This window comes from Lissotriton helveticus, chromosome 3_1 (assembly GCF_964261635.1).
Source record: "Lissotriton helveticus chromosome 3_1, aLisHel1.1, whole genome shotgun sequence".
NCBI classification, from domain to species: Eukaryota; Metazoa; Chordata; class Amphibia; order Caudata; family Salamandridae; genus Lissotriton; species Lissotriton helveticus.
This window is the reverse complement of record NC_136061.1, coordinates 1,527,769,209-1,527,790,154: the sequence shown is the minus strand read 5'-3', so window position 1 is coordinate 1,527,790,154 and position 20,946 is coordinate 1,527,769,209. Positions and strand designations below refer to the sequence as shown.

At 46.3% G+C, this 20,946-nt stretch overlaps 1 protein-coding gene across 1 annotated transcript in view; it reads right to left on the bottom strand.

Annotated features, from left to right (window-relative positions):
• Window positions 1-6,720: 6,720 nt before the first annotated feature.
• Window positions 6,721-20,946, bottom strand: part of C1QTNF5 (C1q and TNF related 5) — a 108,115-nt gene continuing 93,889 nt past the window's right edge. Inside the window, exon 3 of the mRNA XM_078682177.1 lies at window positions 6,721-9,724. Coding sequence (XP_078538303.1) covers window positions 9,186-9,724 — 539 coding nt within the window. The 3' untranslated portion in view covers window positions 6,721-9,185. The remainder of the gene's footprint in view (window positions 9,725-20,946) is intronic.

The following is a 20,946-nucleotide window of genomic DNA, read 5'->3' as shown; positions in this document are numbered from 1 at the left end:
TGGCTAGCTCACTCAGGCATGCGTAAAAAATATCTATGGACTCCCGCTCACATTGGTGGGCTTGGCAGAGCTTGAAATGCTAAAGGAAGGTTTATTGCGGATCAAAGTGTGCATTGAGGGCTCTCACACTACATCCTAGTCGGTTGATGCTCTCGTGTTAGGGAGGTGCTCGAACAGCTTATAGATCTTCATCAACATAATGGTGAAGAAGGGAGCGCTTAATGTCTTCATCATTTTCACTGGTGGCAATGAAATAGTAGTCCAGCTCCCTACCCATGTTTTCCAGTGGGGTGAGGCAGTGGCTGGACCAGTGAGCTCACTGAATGGTTGCAGCACCCCTACCAGTGCATGTTGTGGTGGAAAGTCTCTGGGTGGGGCTCTTGCTGTGGCACAGCATTGGCACCATCAACCATGGCTGGACGGCATTGTACTCACTTTTCTCTCTCATGTGCAGCGTACTGCTGGACACAGAGACTGCTGGTATGCTGTCAATGGTGGTGCCGCGTGTCTGATTCTCCCTCAGCTTCACCCTTTGATCGTGGGTTGGGGAGCAAGCATGACTCCTCATGTTCACTGTATTGCCTTGTGCACCCCCAGGCTCTTTATTGAGGTGCTGGGAGCAAGACTGCCCGTGGTGCCTCCTTGAATGTGCACCGTTGTTTTGTGCTCCTTTGACTTCTCCCTTATTAATATGAGGTCTTCTACTTTCCTTTGTTCCACTTCCAAAATGTTTTTATGTGTCTTTATATAATTTTATTTTCTCCTACATCATGTCATTTTCAAACAGTTTTAAATAGTATGTGCAATTTTACATGTACCAAGCCTCTCACTTCATTCCCACTTACTGTGCAAGGAGAACACCACTGTCAGCACTGACAGCGTGGCCTACACTCGAAGAGCCCCCAGGGGTTGTCGAAAGCATTCTTGCCATAGCACCGGGCATGCTGGGGATCCGGTAGAGCTCAAGTGGGTCAGCAAGATAAGATGGGGAAGGGGATGGTGCATGCGCAACTCTCGGCTGGTGTGATGCCATGCTGAGACATGCCATGGGCCAGGTGGGGCATGCGGCGGGCTGCCAGGAGAGAGGCTAAGGCCCCAGTTGGCAGGAGCGGCACAGGCAGATGCGGCGATTGCAGCTCATGCTGGAAATCATTTCAGATGAGGCTGGCTGTCTCTGAGCACCACGAACGTTGGCGGTTACACACTTGTAGGATTGCAGTGCAGGTGCTCGACGTGGCAGACGTCAGCAGTTGGGGCGTAGCCGCAGAGGCAAACCGCTCACGGGGATGGCACCCTCTAGCGGAGGTGCACCAGATGAAACTCCTCAGGAGCGGACAGGGTAGAGGTGCACATGTGACCGGTCCACGTCACCAGTGTGGCGGAGCTACCCAGTGTCATTGGGCTATCCCACACAATGTCACCTAATCACTGCTGGCAAATTACACACACACACAATAAGTAAGGTACTGGCAGAAGACCATGTGAGGTCTACACCCCTTTATTATATGTACATAGTGCGTATCCAGGGCAATGAGGTAGTGTGGGGAAAGTCCGGTTGGATTGCTACAACACTTTATTGGGTGTGGAAACAAAAAGAGAAAAGTAGCTCACTATAAAGTGGGCAGTGGAAGAATACAAGTCAGCCAATCAAAAGGATGGTAAAGAAGTAATGGTCCAGAGGAAAAACAAAGACAAGAAGAGGAATGTATTAAATATGAATCAAGCAAATGAAAATGACAATAGAGTCAACCACTGATAAGTAATGGGTGGGTTGTAAACTCACAGTAAGCCCTCAAAAGGTTTTTTCGCAACCAGACAGCTTGTGCTGTCTGGTTGCAAGACCTTGCAAGGAAGAGATAGGCTGCAATTAGGTGTTCCTAAATAGGTTCCGGGTGCAAGGAGTTCTTCCATCACTCGTCCACTGATTACGGAAATTAGCTCCATCTCCTTCTCATCCACCCACTGCAGAGCAAAGAATAAGCTAAGACTTCTGAAGCTTCCTATGTCCACATGTGAGTAGATCATCTAATCTATGGTTTTTCTTAGCATTCTGGTATTTGTTGTCCCGTATATAGATGGCAAAATAATGCTACTGCAAAGAATTTGTAGTAATTGAGGCGGAAGCACGAAACATATACCAGAAGTATTTATTAGACTACAAGGTCGTGGAGCAGAGGGAAAACCGCTCCACTAGGTTCAGAAGAAAACCTCAAGATGAATCCAACAGGAATCTTCATAACACAGATGTTCCAAAGGTGTAATCATAGATCATAAGTGCAAATACATGGAAGTACTTAGGGGAACATAACAACATACACATTACTACATACATTCCCTTGTTATGAACAACAAAATAAAAAATGAAACTTAACGATAAGGCAGCATATGAGGTCTAAAAAAAAACGTAGCGATAACGAGAAGACAGCATATGAGGTCTAACACTCCTCACAATCTGGGAAGTAACAGGAACTTGATGTACGACTTCATCAAGAGTGCTACATTTCCTTTGAGAGACTGAACCAGAATCCAATACCACATCGGAAATGTGAACATTAGAAGAACTGGAACACTGGAGAACTTTAGCGACCTTAGACAAATTCCACCAGTGCCCACCTTTAACTTGAACTGCATTTTCATAAATTTTAATCACCTGAAGTGGTTTACTAAACTTGCTGTTTCCTTTTTTGGAATATTCGAAAGACTTAATTTTGACAAAATCTCTCACGTTAAGGTAAGAAAATGTAACCCCTTTCTTGGAGTCGAACCAATTCTTCTGTTTAAACTGAGTGTCTGAAACATTTTCTTTGACACACGGCATTAGATTATCAACACAAGTATCAGATCCAATAAATCTTGACATCCAACAAGGTCTACACACTGTATTGACCTTTCTTCCCCTCATGAGAACAAAAGGTGTGACCTTAGTTGAAGAATGTGGTGTGGTCCTGTATGACCAAATCATGTCATTAAGAGCTTTGAGAACATCATGATGTCCCGCCCTGGCCCACTTAACACAATCTCCAATAACACAATTAATTCTTTCTACTAATCCATTACTCTGGGGATGGTTCAATGAGCTCTTGACATGTTTGATCCCAGAAGCTTGTAGAAAAAGTAGAAAATCTTTGCTTACAAATTGTTTTCCATTGCCAGAGACCATTGTTTCTGGAAAACCTTCCCTCAAAAATAGTTCTGATAGAAAATCAATTATAGAACTGGTATTAGCTTCTTTGACCAGTTTTATCTCCGGCCATTTAGAGGCATAATCCATAAGGACAATAATATATTTATTCTGTCCACATAGAACATCATAAGGACCTTGAATATCGACCTACCTTTACCCAAGGTCCATCCGGACACTCAATAGGTGACAGGGGAGGAATGGATACTTTCAGAGTTTTGTTAGAAGACTCATAAACACAACATTCTCAAATCATAACCTCAACATCATTATCCATGGATGGCCACCAAAAGGAATCTCGTATGTGTTATTTAGTTAAAGTGGCCCCCAGATGTCCTTCATGAGCTTTTCTCAAAATATTAACCCTGAGAGAAGAAGGAGGAACCAATTTTTCACCCCTCATAAGTAAGCCATCCTCTAGAGATAATTCTTTCTCAATTTTGCAAAAAGGCTGTAGTAAGGGAGAAAGAACCTTTTCATGAGGTCAACCCCTCTTAATCATCTCGCAAACATCCGAAAGGACAGAATCACCTAGAAAAACAGATTTCCATTCTTCTTCAGAAACCACTTTTAGTTCTGGAATGTCGATGGAGGCTACAAAACAATCCTCAGAATCTTTCTAAACAAGATCATTATACCTTATGTTATCTTGTTCATTGCTGCTAACAGGAAATCTGGAAAGGAAATCTGCCCTGAAATTCCTCCCACCCGCAATGTGTTTGATATCAAACTGATATTGTAAAAGTCTGGTGACCATTCTGAGGATTCTTGGAGTGGAACATTTGCTCATATTATCACCCAGAATATTCACTAAAGGTTTATGGTCAGTAATAAGAACAAACCTTTTTCCCCACACATATGGGCGGAATTTTTCTATGGCCCAAAAACAAGCCAGTAACTCCTTTTTGTTGACTGAGTATTGTTGCTCAGATGCTCTCAAAACTCTGGAAGCAAAACAAATAGTTTCCTCCACACCATCAACAATTTGAGTTAACATAGCTCCCAGACCGACCTGACTAGCGTCAACAGTGACGCATCACTCATGATTAGGATCAAATGGTTTAAGAGTTTTACTATTAGATAATAATGTTCTCACGCGATCCAAAGCCAAGGTGCACTCTTCAATCCATTTGAAATGTACTCCCTTTTTCAACAGAGCACTAATTGGACGAACAATAGTGGCATAATCAGGAAGAAATTTTGAGTAGTACTCACAGAAACCTAACAATGATTTAACACCCATTTTGTCAGATGGTGGAGGAGCACTTGTTATTGCCTCTAATAAACCTGGTCTGGGACCGATACCATCTTGAGGCACGATGTGTCCTAAATACTCCACCTTGTCGCACTTAAATTCACACTTCTCAGCTTTTAAAACAACACCATGTTTGCTTGCTGAATAAAGATAATACTTTCTCAAGGATAATGTCATGTGAACGAGAATCAGGACAAAACACTAGGACATCGTCTTGAAATACAAGAACAGGGTCTAAATCACAGAGAATGTTGTTCATGACCCTCTGGAAAACAGAAGCCGCAGAGGCTAATCCAAAAGACATTCTGCGGTACTCAGGGAAAAGTCCCTATAGGAGAGACAAAAGAAGTTAAATGCTTAGATTCAGAATGGAGCTCAACCTGATGGTACGTGCTGGCAAGATCAAGTTTAGTGAAACATTTGGCTCCCTTGGTGGCGGCAAACAAATTGGAAATCTTAGGAAGAGGGTGAGAATCGACCTAATTCTCTTTGTTAAGAGATATAAGGTCAACACAGACCCTGAGTTGTCAATTTTTTTCGAGCTACCACCAATGGAGTAAGCCATAGGGAAGATTCAGCCGGCTCAACCACTCCCTTAGCACACACATCTTTTAACTTCTTCTCTAAATCCGATCTGACACTGAAAGGGACTCCCCTAAGTTTGTGTTTCACTGGTAACGCACCATGCTTAACCACAATCTTGTGTTTAAAACCAGTTATTTTCCCTAAACGATTTTCAAAAACAGAGGGAAACTTAGATGCCCACTTTTGTTTGACATCATCAAGCTTTAGATCCTCAAGACATTCCACAACTAATACTTGTTCTCGCGCCCAGGTTTCAGGATCATTCCACACATGGGTTTGAATCCCATCCTCGTTGCCAATCAATTTGTAGTAATTGAGGTGGAAGCAGGAAACATATACCAGAAGTTTTTTATTAGACTACAAGGTCGTGGAGCAGAGGGAAAACCGCTCCACCAGGTTCAGAAGAAAACCTCAAGATGAATCCAACAGGAATCTTCATAACACAGATGTTCCAAAGGTGACATCATAGATCATAAATGCAAATACATGGAAGTACTTAGGGGAACATAACAACATACACATTACTACATAATCCAAAGAACAGACCTGGACTAGAAGACATAGACATAGACCCTCAAAACTTGTGGACTCTGTTATACATGTACCCAAAAGACAGCACTGGCAAGTATAACACTTATGCACAATATTGCAGTTTGCTTTACAACAGTGAAGATAACAACACAATATTGCATTTCGTTTTACAGCAGGCAAGATAACAATGGACAAGTAGTCAGTAAGGAGAAAAGAAACATCTAGAGATTCAAGCATATCAGAAATTGGATAAGAAAACACACGAATGAGAACTTCAATAAAGTTAAACACACTGTCTTGTCATTAGTAATCAAGAGTCATATGTACGAAAGCATTTTAGTGGTCAGAAATGGCCCGATTCTCAGCATTGGGCCATTATTGACTTCAAAAATGCTTTTCCATATGTACAAAGCACAAATTGCCTTTCGGTAATATGTTCCTATATGGCAATTGGTGTTTAGTGATTCGAAATTTGGAAGGAGCCTTCTTAGGGTGTCCTTACCTAATACGGAATCGTAACAGTATGTGTGAATATTTTGCGACCACATAACTGTCACAAAACATTCATTTTTTACCGATACCTCAAGGGTGGTGATAATCATGAATGTTGAAAGAAATATTTTATAAGAGCAGGTAGGTAGTGGTCCAAGGGATCGCTGCCTTCTCTTAAAAAACAAAACTTCAAAGCTTAATTTTTTCTTTTTTTAAACGCATCCTGTTTTCCTTTAAGGATAGTGGGTTGCATTTAAAAAAGAAAACAGTTTGGTTTATTAAAAATCAATCACAGAGAGATGGTGGTCTTCTGACCCCAGCAGGCCACAATCCCTGTGATGGCCGCGATTCCTAGTGGGTCGCACATTGGAACCTACCTCATTAATATTCATGAGGTAGGTCGATTGCGGCCCCATTAGGAATTGACAAATTAAACTGAATGGATTTCATACATTAGGAATTTCGATTTCCGAATCGAGATTCACAAAGAATCGCAATTAGGAAATCAGAAACTCTAATATTTTTACATACAGCCCCAAATGTCATCATTTTAAGCGCTGGATTTCCTATGGCAAGGATTGTGCTTGTATCGAAGCAGGAAACAGCAAAAGCGACAACTGGAAGAAACAGCTTTAGTTTAACATTTTGAAAGGATGAGATCAAGACGATGTTGTCATAAGAGGAATAATCTTTTTTATTTCCGTACACAATTCAAAAGCTTTCAAAATGAAAATAAATCTCTAAACTCTTTGAAAAAGAAGATTGAGGAAACACAACATAAAGCAATTTGTGAAAACCCTGAAGCTACTACTGGTTTAAAGTTAAATGGGATTTGAGTGCTGATACTGGGAAAGAGTAGTTCTCATAAATTCAGGTCAGATACTTTTGGAGTGGGTGAGGAATTTTCTCTTTAAAGTTACGCCTCCATACACCCAATCTTCATAAGTGGTCCCTGGAATACAGTTGAGCCCACCCCAACCTTTAGGAGTTGGGTGAACCCGATGATGAAGCATGTCACTATTAGAGTGAACGAGGGTTGTATAAAGAAAATTGTTTCTTTCCCAGCCCACCCAAAATAGTGGGTGTGCTGCCACCTGTCGTGCAGACGATTCCCCATCTTTTGCTGTTTATAAACGATGCCATCTTGGTCCCAGATGGGATACTTTTGTGTCTTTGAGTATGTTTCTGGGAGGAAGTATCCCTTCAATCATCTTCTTTGAGGACCTCTCTACCCTCCTAGGGTTTCCACTCGGGACCCCTAACTTTGTGTAAAAGAATTAACCAGTTTGTGACATATCACAGGCATTAACCGTACACGCGGTGGCGGTCCGACCACTGCCACAGTGCGGGCTCACCCGCCATATTACGATTGGGGGGGGGAGCTCGTAGCACATCACATAACAGGCACCAACCAGTACGCAGCACATCACATCACGTGCACTAACCCGGCACACAGCACATCTCTAGCCCATCTGAGACAGACCCCTGCACCTCTGAACATTTACCCAGAGCGGAGCGGTGTGTATATGATCCACAGGAGAACATTTCCCTCTTCACCTCTGAATGTACATTGTTTGTTCATGTTGGAGGGAGTAACGCTGCACCCTTTGTAAATGACGGAGCGCCCTCCCCCCAACCAACCATGAAAATCAAGTCTTGTCATGAATTGATGAGCCCTCTCACCAGTTCCTAAAACCCGCACTACACGTTAACCTTCCTTACACAATGTGCACTTGAAAAGGATGCACCAAAGAACAGCCTCAGTGACAACATACTGTTCCCTACTACATGGCTTAAACATCGGGGAGGTACACAAGCAACTATGAAATACATTAATGCGTTCAGAAAAGCACTAATACATTCAAATGTGTGTGTGTGTGTGTGTGTGTGCGTGCTAGAGTGATCATTAACAATGCTCTTGGGTAAAGTGCAAAGACATACTCTAGTCTAGAGCTTTTCGTTCCGTGATTTTTGTTTGGGGGGGGTGTACTTAATAACATGTTTTACTTCTCTCTCTGTCTTTCAAAATTCATTCCTTTCCCTCCAATATTTCGACAACAAAAGCACTGTTTGTGTGGGATGCTATTCTCTAAACATCCGGAAAATACACCACCTATTCAGTAATGTGTCTGCATCTGTGGGCATCTACATAAGCCTTCCCATGCTGCCTTGGGCTCTTCTAGTGTTCTAAGCGTTTATCTTTTCTTTCCTTCTTTCCTCTCTGCAGTAAAAGTCAAGACTCACGCCCTCCAAGTATCATTGTCAAATAAGAAATGGTTAAATGAAAAACTAACACTCAATGCTTTATATACAGAGAGGGAATACCTCTGTGATTGACATTGGGGAATAATCAGAAAAGAAAACTTGGCCAAACGGAGCCACCGTAGGCGAGTTCCCAGACTGTCTTTCAATTCACCAGCCTCAGAGTGTCTATTTACAGGCTTTCACTGGGAGGCAGCTTGAGACACTGGATAGAACATTCAGCATCGCGCTCCAATAAGCACTTCTGAAAACCCAAAGTTGAAGAGACGTGCTGGTACTTTGCAGAAAGGGTTTTTTTGAGTTAGAAAATCTTCCCAGGGCGGCCTCATAGTTGTGCAGTTGGTCATCTATACCTCTCGGCAAGTTCTGTAACTGAGACTCAGGAAATTGTGTGTGTCTGTATTTCGGTAGCATTAGAGTGTACTGGCAGCGCTATTCTTTTATACAATTAATATGCAGGTCATCATTGATAAACAATGGGTTGAGGTTTACTGTTATTTCTGAATAACTCTCAGCTTTACATTCTTTTTATTTTTTGGAAAAGCAGAAAGACAAGCGTTTATAATTATTTGCAACAACACAGACCTTTGTGTCTTGTTGCACAGCTCAAAACAGAAATAGTGAACACCCTATGCTGGTCACTTTGCAAGGCATAGCTCTGTGTTGTGTCTGCACTAAGACCCAGGGCACGTGGCACACTTCCTTAGTAAAGTGCCAGTCAAGTAATAGTGGAAATATGATATATATGAAACCCTGGGGCCTTGTATTGCGCCTGATCCTTCGGAGAGTGAACCATAGCCAAGCTCACAGGTCAGGATGAGCACCCTGTTGCCGTTCTGGCGACCTGCACCCGTCTAGACGCCTGGGAACGGTGGCCCATCAACGGAGGTCCCCGTCCACTCTGGAGAAGACGGGGGAACTGGGCCAATCAGAATAGACCAGGAACCCGCTGAAGGTGCTGTCCGTCTTGACGCTGGCATAAAGCCCGCTGTACTCCCCTACGCCCACCTGCACCCACACTTCGTCCTCGGGCTCCAGCCGCAGCAGCACCCCCCCGGACAGGGCCGATGGTTTGGGCCAGTTGCCGTAGAACTGAAAGAAGGAGGCCTGAGCTTTGCCGTTCTTCAGGAGGTCAAACTGGAGGCTGCTCCGATAGACGGTGGCGTGGACGGCAAAGTAGTAGACTCCGGGGACCTGGCACATGAACTTGCCCGTTTTGGTGTCGTAGTGGCCCTGCTCGTTGATGAGGACCTGGTCGAAGATGATGGCTTGGTCCGCCGGGGGAGGGCTGCGAGTGTCTGTTCGTTTGGCGCTAAAGGCTGAGCGTGGATTCGCAGGGCACGTTCCCGGGGTTCCTTTCTCACCTTTCCTGCCCTCAGCTCCGGAACTTCCAGTGTCCCCACGGGGGCCTGTCATCCCTGGAGAAAAGAAGAATATGTTAGGCCAGGGTTTGAGGGTAACCAGGAAGCAGCTTTGCCACAATTCAAGCTTTGCTCCACTGCACAGTAGAAGTCATAATTTCACACACAGAAGTCATCGGGACTCAGACAACAGATCTATTTCTCAGATTGCCAAAATAAAGACTTAGACAGCCGAGCTGTCTCTCTTGGTAAACAGATCAATACTTACACAGCAGATGTATCTCTACGGTTAAAATGATCAAACTGAGCAGATTTTTCTCTTGTGTTATGCCAATCAGTACTCATAAAGCCGGATTAGGATGTCTGTCGGAAAGACTCCGAATGGCATTCGGATTTTCCTAAACCATGTCGGAACCCATCCTAATTGGTCGGTCGGAAACATTTCCCACCGACCGATTACGATGGAAAGGTAATCGTTCGGTCATTCCGCATCAGTTCTGGCAGGCATTTGGAAACTCAGAGTTGATCGAAGGTGAATCGTACAGCTCTTTGGACCGCGTTTCTGACCGACGTATTATGATGTTGGATTCGGACAGCCTTTCCGACTCAGACCGTCCGACACGAAAAGGCTGCTGTAAACTGACTTTTGGGGGCCACTAGCAGGCCCCACTTCATCCTGAGGCCTCCTGTTGGGGGCCGTGAGGGTAGCCAAGGACCCCTCTGTAGAACCATGCACAGTGCGATAGGCACCATGAGGTGCCCGCCACAGGGTGCAAGGTTTTCCGAAACCACCCCTTTTTAGGTCAAGCCAGCGTGCATGCGCTGCTCTGCGAGACTTGTTGTGGTTGAGTAGCTGAATAGAAGCCACGCCCACTCTCTACTCATATTTGTCATTGGCTTGTGCCATTATCTATCCTAAATTCTGGCTTCTGATTCGTAAATAGGCTTGTTGGTCCCTCCTTAGTACCGCCTCCTCTTCATTGGTCACCTCCCATGGCGACTGGCCCCTTTCTTTGGTTGTTACACGGTAAGTGTTATTTAAACTGGAAGCACTATTTTCTTTACTCAGTTTCTCTAACTTTCTTTTTTTCCTCCCGCCCCTGTGCCCCGTCCGTGTTCATCTCCCCTAGCCACCCAAATTTCTGTTACTTCTCTTCCTTCATCCATTTGTCCCATTTTTTCTCCTTCACTCAGCCTATGTCCATCAGCTTTTTGCACTTCCATGAAGTCATGGGCTTCGGTAGTAAAAAATGCATGCTTCGCTGTAGTTCATTACTGTTTAAAAAGCGTAAGGAAGTGGGTGTGTGATCACGCCCTGAGTTGGCGGCACTGGTGCCCCCCCCCCTTGCAGCACCCCCTTGACTCAGCCCCCAACTCTGGCTTCTGTGCTCAGCCTGTGAGTTCCTGCTCATCTGACTACAACCAGACCAGTATGGGCACCGATACTACTCCCCTGCATACAAGGGCTCTTCAGCTTAGTGTAGGAGTCTGGCTGGGACTAGTATTGTATTGTAATTTCTTTGCATAGGGCTTAGTACATCCAGCGAGGCGCTGAAGCGCTTATTTTGTAAATGAAGTAAACACTTCGGCCCCCATTACCATCGGCCGGAAATATTGTAATCATTCCCGAGCCCCCTCCAAGTCCAACAGACATTTCATCACCACTTTCTACACTCATTGAATCATTAATTGCAACACTAAAAGCGTCACACCATCAACCATGCCACTGATGACATCATATACGACTCCAGCAAAAATATTAGGCTCTTGGGATGTGTGAATCTGTTAGGTTTGCTGCTTTCGTCGATTTCCACCTCCTGCCAACTGTGAAACTGGCTACTCCAATGCATTCTGGTAATTGCAGTTTTGGTGAAGGAGAAAAGGTAAATAGGGCCCGTTTGTCCTCAGTGACAAACGTAGGGCTGAATTGCTGAGTCATTCCCTTCCATTCCCGTTTGGCAGTGACTAATCCGCAGTCTGTGGCTCTGACTCATAATGATCAGTGGGCGAGGCTACCTCAGGCCAAAAACCCTCACTGCCTGATGCCTTTTATTTGTATCTGGTGTATTAAGCAAATAACGTTAGCAAAGAGGCCATAAAAGACATCCACATGAAGTATTTCCCATCCCAACACACCTACCTGCAGAGACCAAGTTTAGGCGCAAGTCCCCCTTGCCCCCTCCCCCCGCACCCCCTGTGTTCAGCCTCCTCTGCCCCTTCTCCATTACCAGCTTCCCATAGCTGATCCTAATTGGCGACCCTTTTGTGTCCACAGGTCAGGTCCTGTTACAGTGCAGTGACCGGCCTGTAAACACACATTTCCCCATTGACCCCTCACTAAATCACCCATTCAGTTGTTAAACTGAAGGTGAGAATTCATGGGGTGGGGCCCCCACCCCATGAATTTGGGACAAAGGGAGGGAGGCTAGTAAAAGATAGCACGATTTTATAGGTAGTCTGAAGTAGGCATTGACACTTCTCATTTCATAGTTGGGCAGTGGTCGAAGTGGGCGGGATCGGCAGGGCACAGTGTGCCCTTACTTCTTAAATTGCAAAGATTCAGTTCCCCTACTTATTTATTTTGAAAATGCCTCCCAGGACGCAAGAAATCACCATCGCCTATAAATAAAGCTGGGCGTTCCTGGCGGGCGAGGCGGCAGAGAAGTAACAGGACTCTGTCTTTTCCTTCTTGCCCAGAGAAGACAAAGACTGTGTCCATTTGTGCTCTGCGGCTTCAACTGTCCCCTCACTCTCTCCCTCTTCCATTCTTCCCTCTCTTTCTGTCTAGCAGTTCCTCTCTTACTGAAAACCGTGACTTCAAGAAGGGGCTCTCACTCTCTTTCCTCTCCTTTCTTTTATTTGCTCCCCTGTGAAATTGATCCAAAAAAGAAAAACACTTTTGCTGGAAGTGTGGTATTCTTTTGACCTGTTAATTCCAAAGTAAGCCTCGGGAATAAAGGGGTAAAAATATGAAAAATAAATAAAGTAATACAGAGTGGTAGCAAACTGGCCATATCGATTTTATTCACATCCAAACACTTTAGTGCCACTTTTATAAAGTTTGATAGTGAAGCTCTAATTTTTTAGGTCTCGCCTACACAGCGCGTAAGCGTTGCATAGGAAAAAGACCTTTAGCCATTGCTTCACTTTTGCTGCCAAAAATGTGCATGCATTGCATTGCTTTAATTGGCAACGCGTGCACGTTTGGCGCATCCCTTGCGGGAGCGAGCAGTGGTGCCATATGATAGCAATTATGGGTGCCTTGCTGCTGGCTCCTGCAAGGGAAACTGGATCAGCCTCCCTCCTCTTTCCCCTCCTTTTTTTTGCCCTGGGACCTTGGCGTGTATGGTAGAAGAGTTTTTTAAAAATTTTAATTGGTTACCTTTATTTCATCTTGTTCTGGTTTTGAAAGGACGAAAATAAAATTAATAAAAAAGAGAGTGTGTGTGTGTGCGTGCATGTGTGTGTGTGTAAAATATTGTTGTAAGAAGTTTTCACTCTAATTCTTATGCTTACAATAAACTGATCAATTGAAAATGAGAATTATTGATTTTGGTATCAACAGCATGCATTATTTAGGCACAATTAGACTTTCAATTTGTACTGAATGCTATATACATATCCAACATCCATATCAAAAGGACTACAGAAGAAAGTGAACGCTTTCTAATTTTTAATGATCTCAGTACACAACATTGCACTGAGCGCCCTCATACAATAATTGTCAGTGGCCCAAACTCCTGCGTGACACCTTCCAACAGCCTTGGCTTTGAACCCAGACTATACCTGTATTTTCGTGTTTTCCAGAGACTACAGGCCCCAGCATGCAAAGCGATGTTGGCTAAAAAGCCAGGACTGCCTGAAGGTCACAAGTGACACAGGGGTAATTGGTCAACCGTTCACCAAGCCCATAATAAGTTGAGGGGGGCATAATAAAACCAGGTCTGGATCCCAGTCTAAAACTTTAGACAGATCCAGATTCCTTGCTAACACATCCACTATCAGTGTGTCATGTTTTCCCCTTGTGAGTCACAACTTTGTATCAAATATTGTGCCATTGACAGGTGAGCTACATGGAAACTAAATACGTTTTTTGGGGGGGCTAGCCGTGAAGAGCCTATAGCGGTTAATGCGAGCGTGGTATGCTGATCGGTCGAATCTCCCCAAATTCCAGACACACATCATAGCTCGCCACGGCGGGGAGTTCACACCTTCGCTGTCAGCAATTACACTGTCAGGGGAAAAGGCTTTGGCGGGGGAGCATGATTTGTGGCAGCTTAATAATGTTTTATGGGCTTGTCCAGCGCATATCTTTTCTCTCTGATTAAAGAGGTTTTGTAGGATCTTGGCCATAAAATACAGGGAGTGGTGTTGGCGCAGGGTACAAAGGTATATGAGGCGGATTGGAGATATCGCTTTTGAAAAGTGTGAATGCTGAGACAGCAAAAGGAGAGGAACTTTGTAAAATAAACTAAATGTGCATCTAGTTTCTAAAATCCCGAACCTCCCATTTGTTCAATGTGATATTTAATCATTGTGAGGGAGGGTTGTTTTTCGAATGTGAAGTAAACCCCAGACTTGCACAATATCCTTGGTGCAACAGCATCAACTGTTGCATGGCTAAACACTTATAAGGTCCCAAAGGCGAGACCTATTGGCTATGGCAATGTTTGTTTTCTTCTTGTCTTTGTTTTCCCCAGGCTTGGAACTAGTGCACCAATCCTGGAGGTACTGCAATGCATGGATTGGAAAACAAAATGTGTACTGCAGCTCTGCGTTCAGGGATGTGGTCATTTTACCATACTGCTATGTCCTAAACTTTTCAGGCAAAAGCGCTCACTGATTTCTGAATAGTGAGTGTAAAAGCATTAAGGTAACCATGTTGTTTCTGCTTACATTTCACATGGTTTGCTAAATGTTGCATTCCCTATGAGTGTTTGCTTTTTGCAAGATGATGTTACTTTTCTTTTTGTAGGCCGCATATTGCTCTTGTCTAGTGCGTAATTTAAATTGAACCGCATCCATGTGTTTTGGCCAAAGCTGTTGAATTTGGAACTGGGGACCCAGGTTTAGCCTTAATAACCAGTCAACCAGACCACTCTCCTGAGGGAGCACAATCCCATGCTAAACCTTAGAAGGCTTCGCAAGACCTTAGAAGCCCTGGTGTCTTAGCACCAGCAGGTGGACCCTAGCATGACAAGTTTAAGTTGACCTTCAAGGCTTTTCCACCACAATCCATACTGAAGGTCACCTCCAGTCTTGCGGCAGGCCTATGAAGAAGCACACCCTAGAACAACAGTGACTCTGTCACTGAGATCACAGGACCCTTGAGAAGGGCCGGCTCTAAGGCGGTGCAAGCTGTGTGAATGCACCGGGTGCTGACTTTGGGTGGAGGCATCATTTCTGCAAGTATATTATGGTTTTAAAAGCGCTTGCTTCCTCCTTCGTGGCCTCCAGAAATTTTGGGCAACAATAAAAATGTCATGATGACTCTGGTGATTAATGTTCTTCCTAGAGAGAGATCGGAGTTTTGTCTAGTGGAAGTTTTGACTCATGGAAAGGTAGGTGGTTTGCCTGCTGCAAAGAACATGTACCATGCAGATCACAAAGTGCACATAATATAAATAGGTTAGTGGGCTACTGCTTTGGTCAGAGAGATCCTTTTGTTACTAGCAGTTTATAAGTTAAAATCCTAACATAGAACAGTGAGCTTTTAACTGTCTTCTAAGAGCTGCATACAAACTGCAAGGTATAAATTAGAGTGTTATGTTTTTTCCCCATGTCTTCGATTATCCTAATGTTGCAAAGAGTGTTCTTTTGGATAGAAATCAATTCTGATTATTAAAGAGAACCCAAAACCATGGTATTACGTTTTAAATTATGAGTTTGTGTTTCTCCAGACCAATCACTATTAAACTATACAGCCTACTAGTATTTTGTTTATTTATTTGAAGTTTTATGTAGCGCGAACATGACAAGTTAGGGTATCAGAGCTCTTTACAAGGAAAGGCACATTACATACATGAAGGCATGGGCAAAGAACAGGGATGGGGGATAGGGAAAAGGCAATAGTGGGACAAAGCTGTGGCTATATACAAGAGTCAATACAGTTCCAAAATCAGCGATGACTTGAGTACAATAGGGCACAAGGAGAAGATATATATAATAAATGGTACAAATCCAAGTACAGGAAGGGTGGGCAGAATACAGGGATGGGGGTTGGGGAAATGACAAAAGTAGGGCAAAGCCGTGGATATATACAAGTGTCAATACAGTTCCAAGATCGGCGGGCGATTTGATAACAATAGGACGAAAAAGATATGTACAAAAACTGCTACAGGGAGCATTGGAAGGAGTGAGAGTTGATACAAATAGTAGGTCATACGAATGTCCACCAAGATATTGGAGGAATTTGCTCATTAGGAAGGTTTTAGCTTTAGTTTTGAAGAGCGCCAGAGAAGGTATTCTTCTGATGGAGGAAGGAAGCGAGTTCCAGATTCTTGGTGCAGCTCCGGAGATGCTCGATTGTATGTTTTTGCCTTGCGGAAGCAGGGTGGCTGGAGCACACGGTCTCTGACGGATCTGGAGATTCTGGATCTCCCAGATAACACAAGTTTCTGAGCGAGATATGCCGGGAAGTTCATGTAAAAGGCTTTGTGAGTGATGCAGGCCAGTTTGAGATGAATTCTGCCTTCAAGGGGAAGCCAGTTCAGAAAACAGGCAGAACCAGAAACTCCAACAAGGAGCAAAGGAACGAAAGAACGGCCCTAGGAGGAAACAACTCTGCAACCACCTGGACACCAAGAGGCTCACCGGCTCAACGCCTGAACCCCGAAAGGCCCAGACAGCTGCCCACAGAGCTCGCAGGGAGGACACAGCCCGACCCAAGTCGTAGACAAACACCAAGAAATCCAAGACACTCACCAGAATCCAATGCAGACACACCCCGTGTCGGACAGCAATCCAGGAAAGAAAACCCCATGACTGGCATAGGACAGGAGAGGTGAAGGGCTCCCGAACCGAGAAAAAAACTCAGCCACAGAAGGAGAACACCCCAAAGCCAGGAGGTCCAGACACACCACAGCCACCCCACAAGTGGACCAGACACCCTGAGACAGAGGGGAAACAACAAGGGACCACCGGCAATCACCAGCAAGGCCCTACCGCCAACCACAACAGAGGGAGCCAAGGCCACCCAGACTAAACCGGAGCCACCAGGACAAACGAGGCACGACCCAGTCCAACCCGCAGCAGGATCCGCAGATCCAGCGCAATCGGGGTGAAAGCACACAGCAGGCCCCCATACAACAGAAGGACAGGGCAACCACCCCCCAGACAGCGTCTGACCAAACCAGAGAACAACCTCAACCCAAGGCAATCCCCGGAGATGAAAAACAGGTCCAACCACGGGACCCCGAACCAGGTCAGCAAGAGGCTCAACTTGGACAGGGAGGGAAACACCCCATGCAGTTGAGCCGCCAGGGGAACAAAACCCCCGGCAGACGTTAAGTCTTAAGGGAGCAAAAGGAAGATCCCCCCCCCCCCCCCCCCCGGCTGAACAGCTGATCCGTCAAGAGAAGCCAACCCTGCACACCATCGGCGGATGACATAACACACCACCATCACACAGTCCGACCCGGTCATAACGAACCTCAGGAGAACCCAAGGCAGAAAGAGGCCAGGCCAGGCCAACCGGACCGACCATGGGATATACAGAAAGCATAGGCAGGATTCAAACCCTACACCAGTGCGAGCCAGCGCCACCAGAGGTACAAGACATTAGCAATAGCACCCCGGTCAAAATGAAAGCACCACATGAACCCAAAACCACCATGGGATACTACGAAAGCAGAGGCAGGATATGAACCCTTGTCCTGTGTGAGCCTGTGCCAGCAGAGGCACAAGACACCCCATAGAGCAATAGCTCCTAGGTAAATTAACACCCAACAAATCCAAGACCGCCACAGAACCAACCGTTCTCGGGACACAAAAGGATAGCCCCGCAAGAGGACCGAACCACCAGTCATCAGGACAAACCCGCGGCCAAATGCCACCCCAGAGAAGCCAGAACCCAAAGCCTCAGTGCAAGACACGCCAGGGGGAACAAGAGTCAACAGGCCTAAGGAACAAACGCCAAAGCAGCAGACAACTGCTGCTGAACATGGAGCCACCGGGGAGTAGAGGAAGACTGAGCCCCCAACCACCACCGTAGTCCTCGCAACAGTACCAGTCTGCGGGGCACCGACAGGAAAACCTCTCTAACCGAGGCGCCGAAACCACCCAGCGAACAGTAGCACCTGAGCGATGCAAAGAATGGAAGTCTCCAAGTTTAGAATCCACCCAAACCGACGCTGGAGCCAGCAAACACCCAGTGAAAGGGCCGGAGCTGGAAGGAAAGAAGAGGAAGAATCAACCAACCATTCAAGGAAGGGAACACCAGGAACCCCCGAGCAGGCAACAAAACCACCAAGGGAGCTAAAACGTCAGCAAACTCGCCAGGAGACGCAGACCATCCAAAAGGCAGCACCAAAAACTGGTAATGAATAACTCCCATACCGAACGTAGGAACCACCATGAAGTCTCGGGATCCGGCATATGAAAGCAGGCGTCCCAAAGAACCAGAGAGGCCAGGAAACCCCCACCAACAGGAAGGGAAGAAACAACTGAAGAGACACCATCATGAAGGAATGATGAGGGAGATACAGGTGTACAACCACCAGAACCAGGACAGGACGGTGGCCCCCAAATGGCTTCTGGACCAGAAAGAGAAGCGAGGAAGCCCCCCCCGACCCAGCAGACACAGGCCCCCACAACACAGGCCCAACAGAAACTAAGCCCTGAACACCGTGAAATAAAGCCCGACACATCGCCAGAGAACTAGGAACAGAGGCAGCGCAGAACACACGTGGCTCAGTGGTTAGAGGTGGCAGACCCGGAAGCTGAGATCGGCCGTGGACCAGGGTTCGATTCCCCACCTCGGCGGGTCTCGGGCTCAAAATTCCACGGACTCGACAATTCTCGCTCCGGTGCCTACTCGACTCACGGGGTCACACTCTGCGACTCCGGGCAATAGCTTGCTTAATCTCCACTACGGCCCCTCGCGGTGGGATGCCTGGCTTTCACCTTGTGGATACCCTGCCGGGGTATCTCACAGGGGAATACCAGGACGGGTTCCCTAAGCAAGCGCCTTGATACCTTCGGGTGATACGTGCGCTATATAAGTCGCAATACACATCCAGTAGCCCAGCCCAACAAGAAGGGACTAGAAGAAGAGGAAGCACCCCGAAAACCCCATGACATGTGGAAAGAAGGGACCCAACGGCCCCGTACTACACCACAAAAGGGCTGGGCTGTCAAATCGAATGAACCACAGAGCAAAAGCCCACTCACAACCCGCAAACTTCCCATACCGAGAAACAGACTGGAGCCAACAAAAAATGTTCCTCAGACGTCATACCAATCAAGGTCTCCAACGGATTCCCAAACTGTATAGAGCCCCCGAAGGAAAGTTCCATTATGGTAGCCTTTTAAGCAGCACCGCCTCCCAAGGCTAAAAGCAAAACCGCCATCGAGCAGCCACATAGGACCAAGCCGCTGCCGTACCAAGGAAACTGAAGGACAAATCCGCCTGGAAACGCAACAGCAGCCCCAACACGGAAAAAGATTCAGAGGGATCCACATCCAGCAAGAACTGCCCAGAAAACCCTGACAGCCATACAGAAACGACTGAACCTGAAAGCAGGGGCAAGGCACAGACTGAAATGTAAGACCAGAGGCCGTAAAAGCGAGATCCAAGGTCCCGCAACAAGCAGGACCACAGAATAAGAGGGAACGGCACCCACGGACACCACAAGGCACCAAGATGACACACCAGCCAGCAGGGATCCACCATCACCACAGCCAGGATACCACAGCAAACCACCATAAAGGAAACCACGCCGCCAGAGACCGGGGAAAAACATGTTTGACAACATCCTTCCACTCCCCCTGTAGCATACTACCACATAGTTTAAGGAATATGGAGGCCTACAAGCCCCATCAACTGGAAAATGGGGAAAAAGTATACAGACTACCCACCTCCCAAGGGCCTAGGGAATCCCAAACCGTCTTGAACACGCAGAAGAACACTGCAAAGCCTGTCCCCAGGTCTCATCCGAAACCATGTCCGGAGCCATGTCAGCAAAGGTATCCTGTACATGACACTAGTGAAGGAGCAGAGGAAGACCCAGCGACCCCCACCACCTCCATACAGCGGAGCTCACTCACACCCAAATCACTCATGTCCACGATGTGAAGAGAACAGAGAAACCAGTGCCCAATAAAGCTCCCCAGACCGAGCAATGCAAGACCATAAGTGCAACCAGGGAACGCCAAACCCCAACAGAACAGCAGGCTGGCCCACCAGGGACACAAACACCAAAAAAATGACTAAAAAGGCCCCAATAGGAAGGACCCCGAAGGATCCCAGAAGTCCGAGCCACAGGAACCAGCCCATGCAAACCACGGCCCTAAACTAACATAGTAATCGAATCACAGAAACCACAACCGAAACACCAGGATATGAATCCATATCCTTTGAAGGCGAGTCAGAGACCTCAACCACAAGGCCACAGAGACACTTCATGCAGGAAATACACGTCAGCGAAAACTGACTCAAACCACCGGGAAACTCCGCACCAGGGCAACCCCCATGTAATGACAAATTAAAACGTGCAACCGAAAGCACAGGCAGCCCACTTACGAACAGGCACACACAGCACTAAAAAAACGAGATGCACATTAAAAATGAAAGCATAAGTTCAAACTGAGCCGAAACCCACGTTCTGAACCTGGGACCATTCAGATCACCAGTCAAACGCTCCCCCAACTGAGGATCTCAGACAGCTCGGACAGGGAACGCCCCGTGGCAGGGTATAGAGGCCCGGATGAAACCAGGGCTACACCGCCTTGGTATACAGCGCCCCGCCATTCCAAAGTACTGGCCCCAAGCATGAAGCACGAGGCGCAGACCAAGAAGAAAAAGCATTTTGAAGTAAAACAGAGGCTCGAAATGAGATGAGCACCGAGCCCCTCACAAACACCTCCGAGGAGGAGCCAAACCGCCACGCCCCCGGCGCGCAGAGAAACCAGCCGCGCCCAACACACCACCCCTCCCACCCTGGGTGTTCCCGCTAGAGCAGGGAATGAACCCGGAAGAGGGGAGGCCGCAGCAGGGAGTCACCACCCCACACCAGGCAGTCTGGACCCCAAAAGCAGAGACTCAAAAGCACATGTAACAA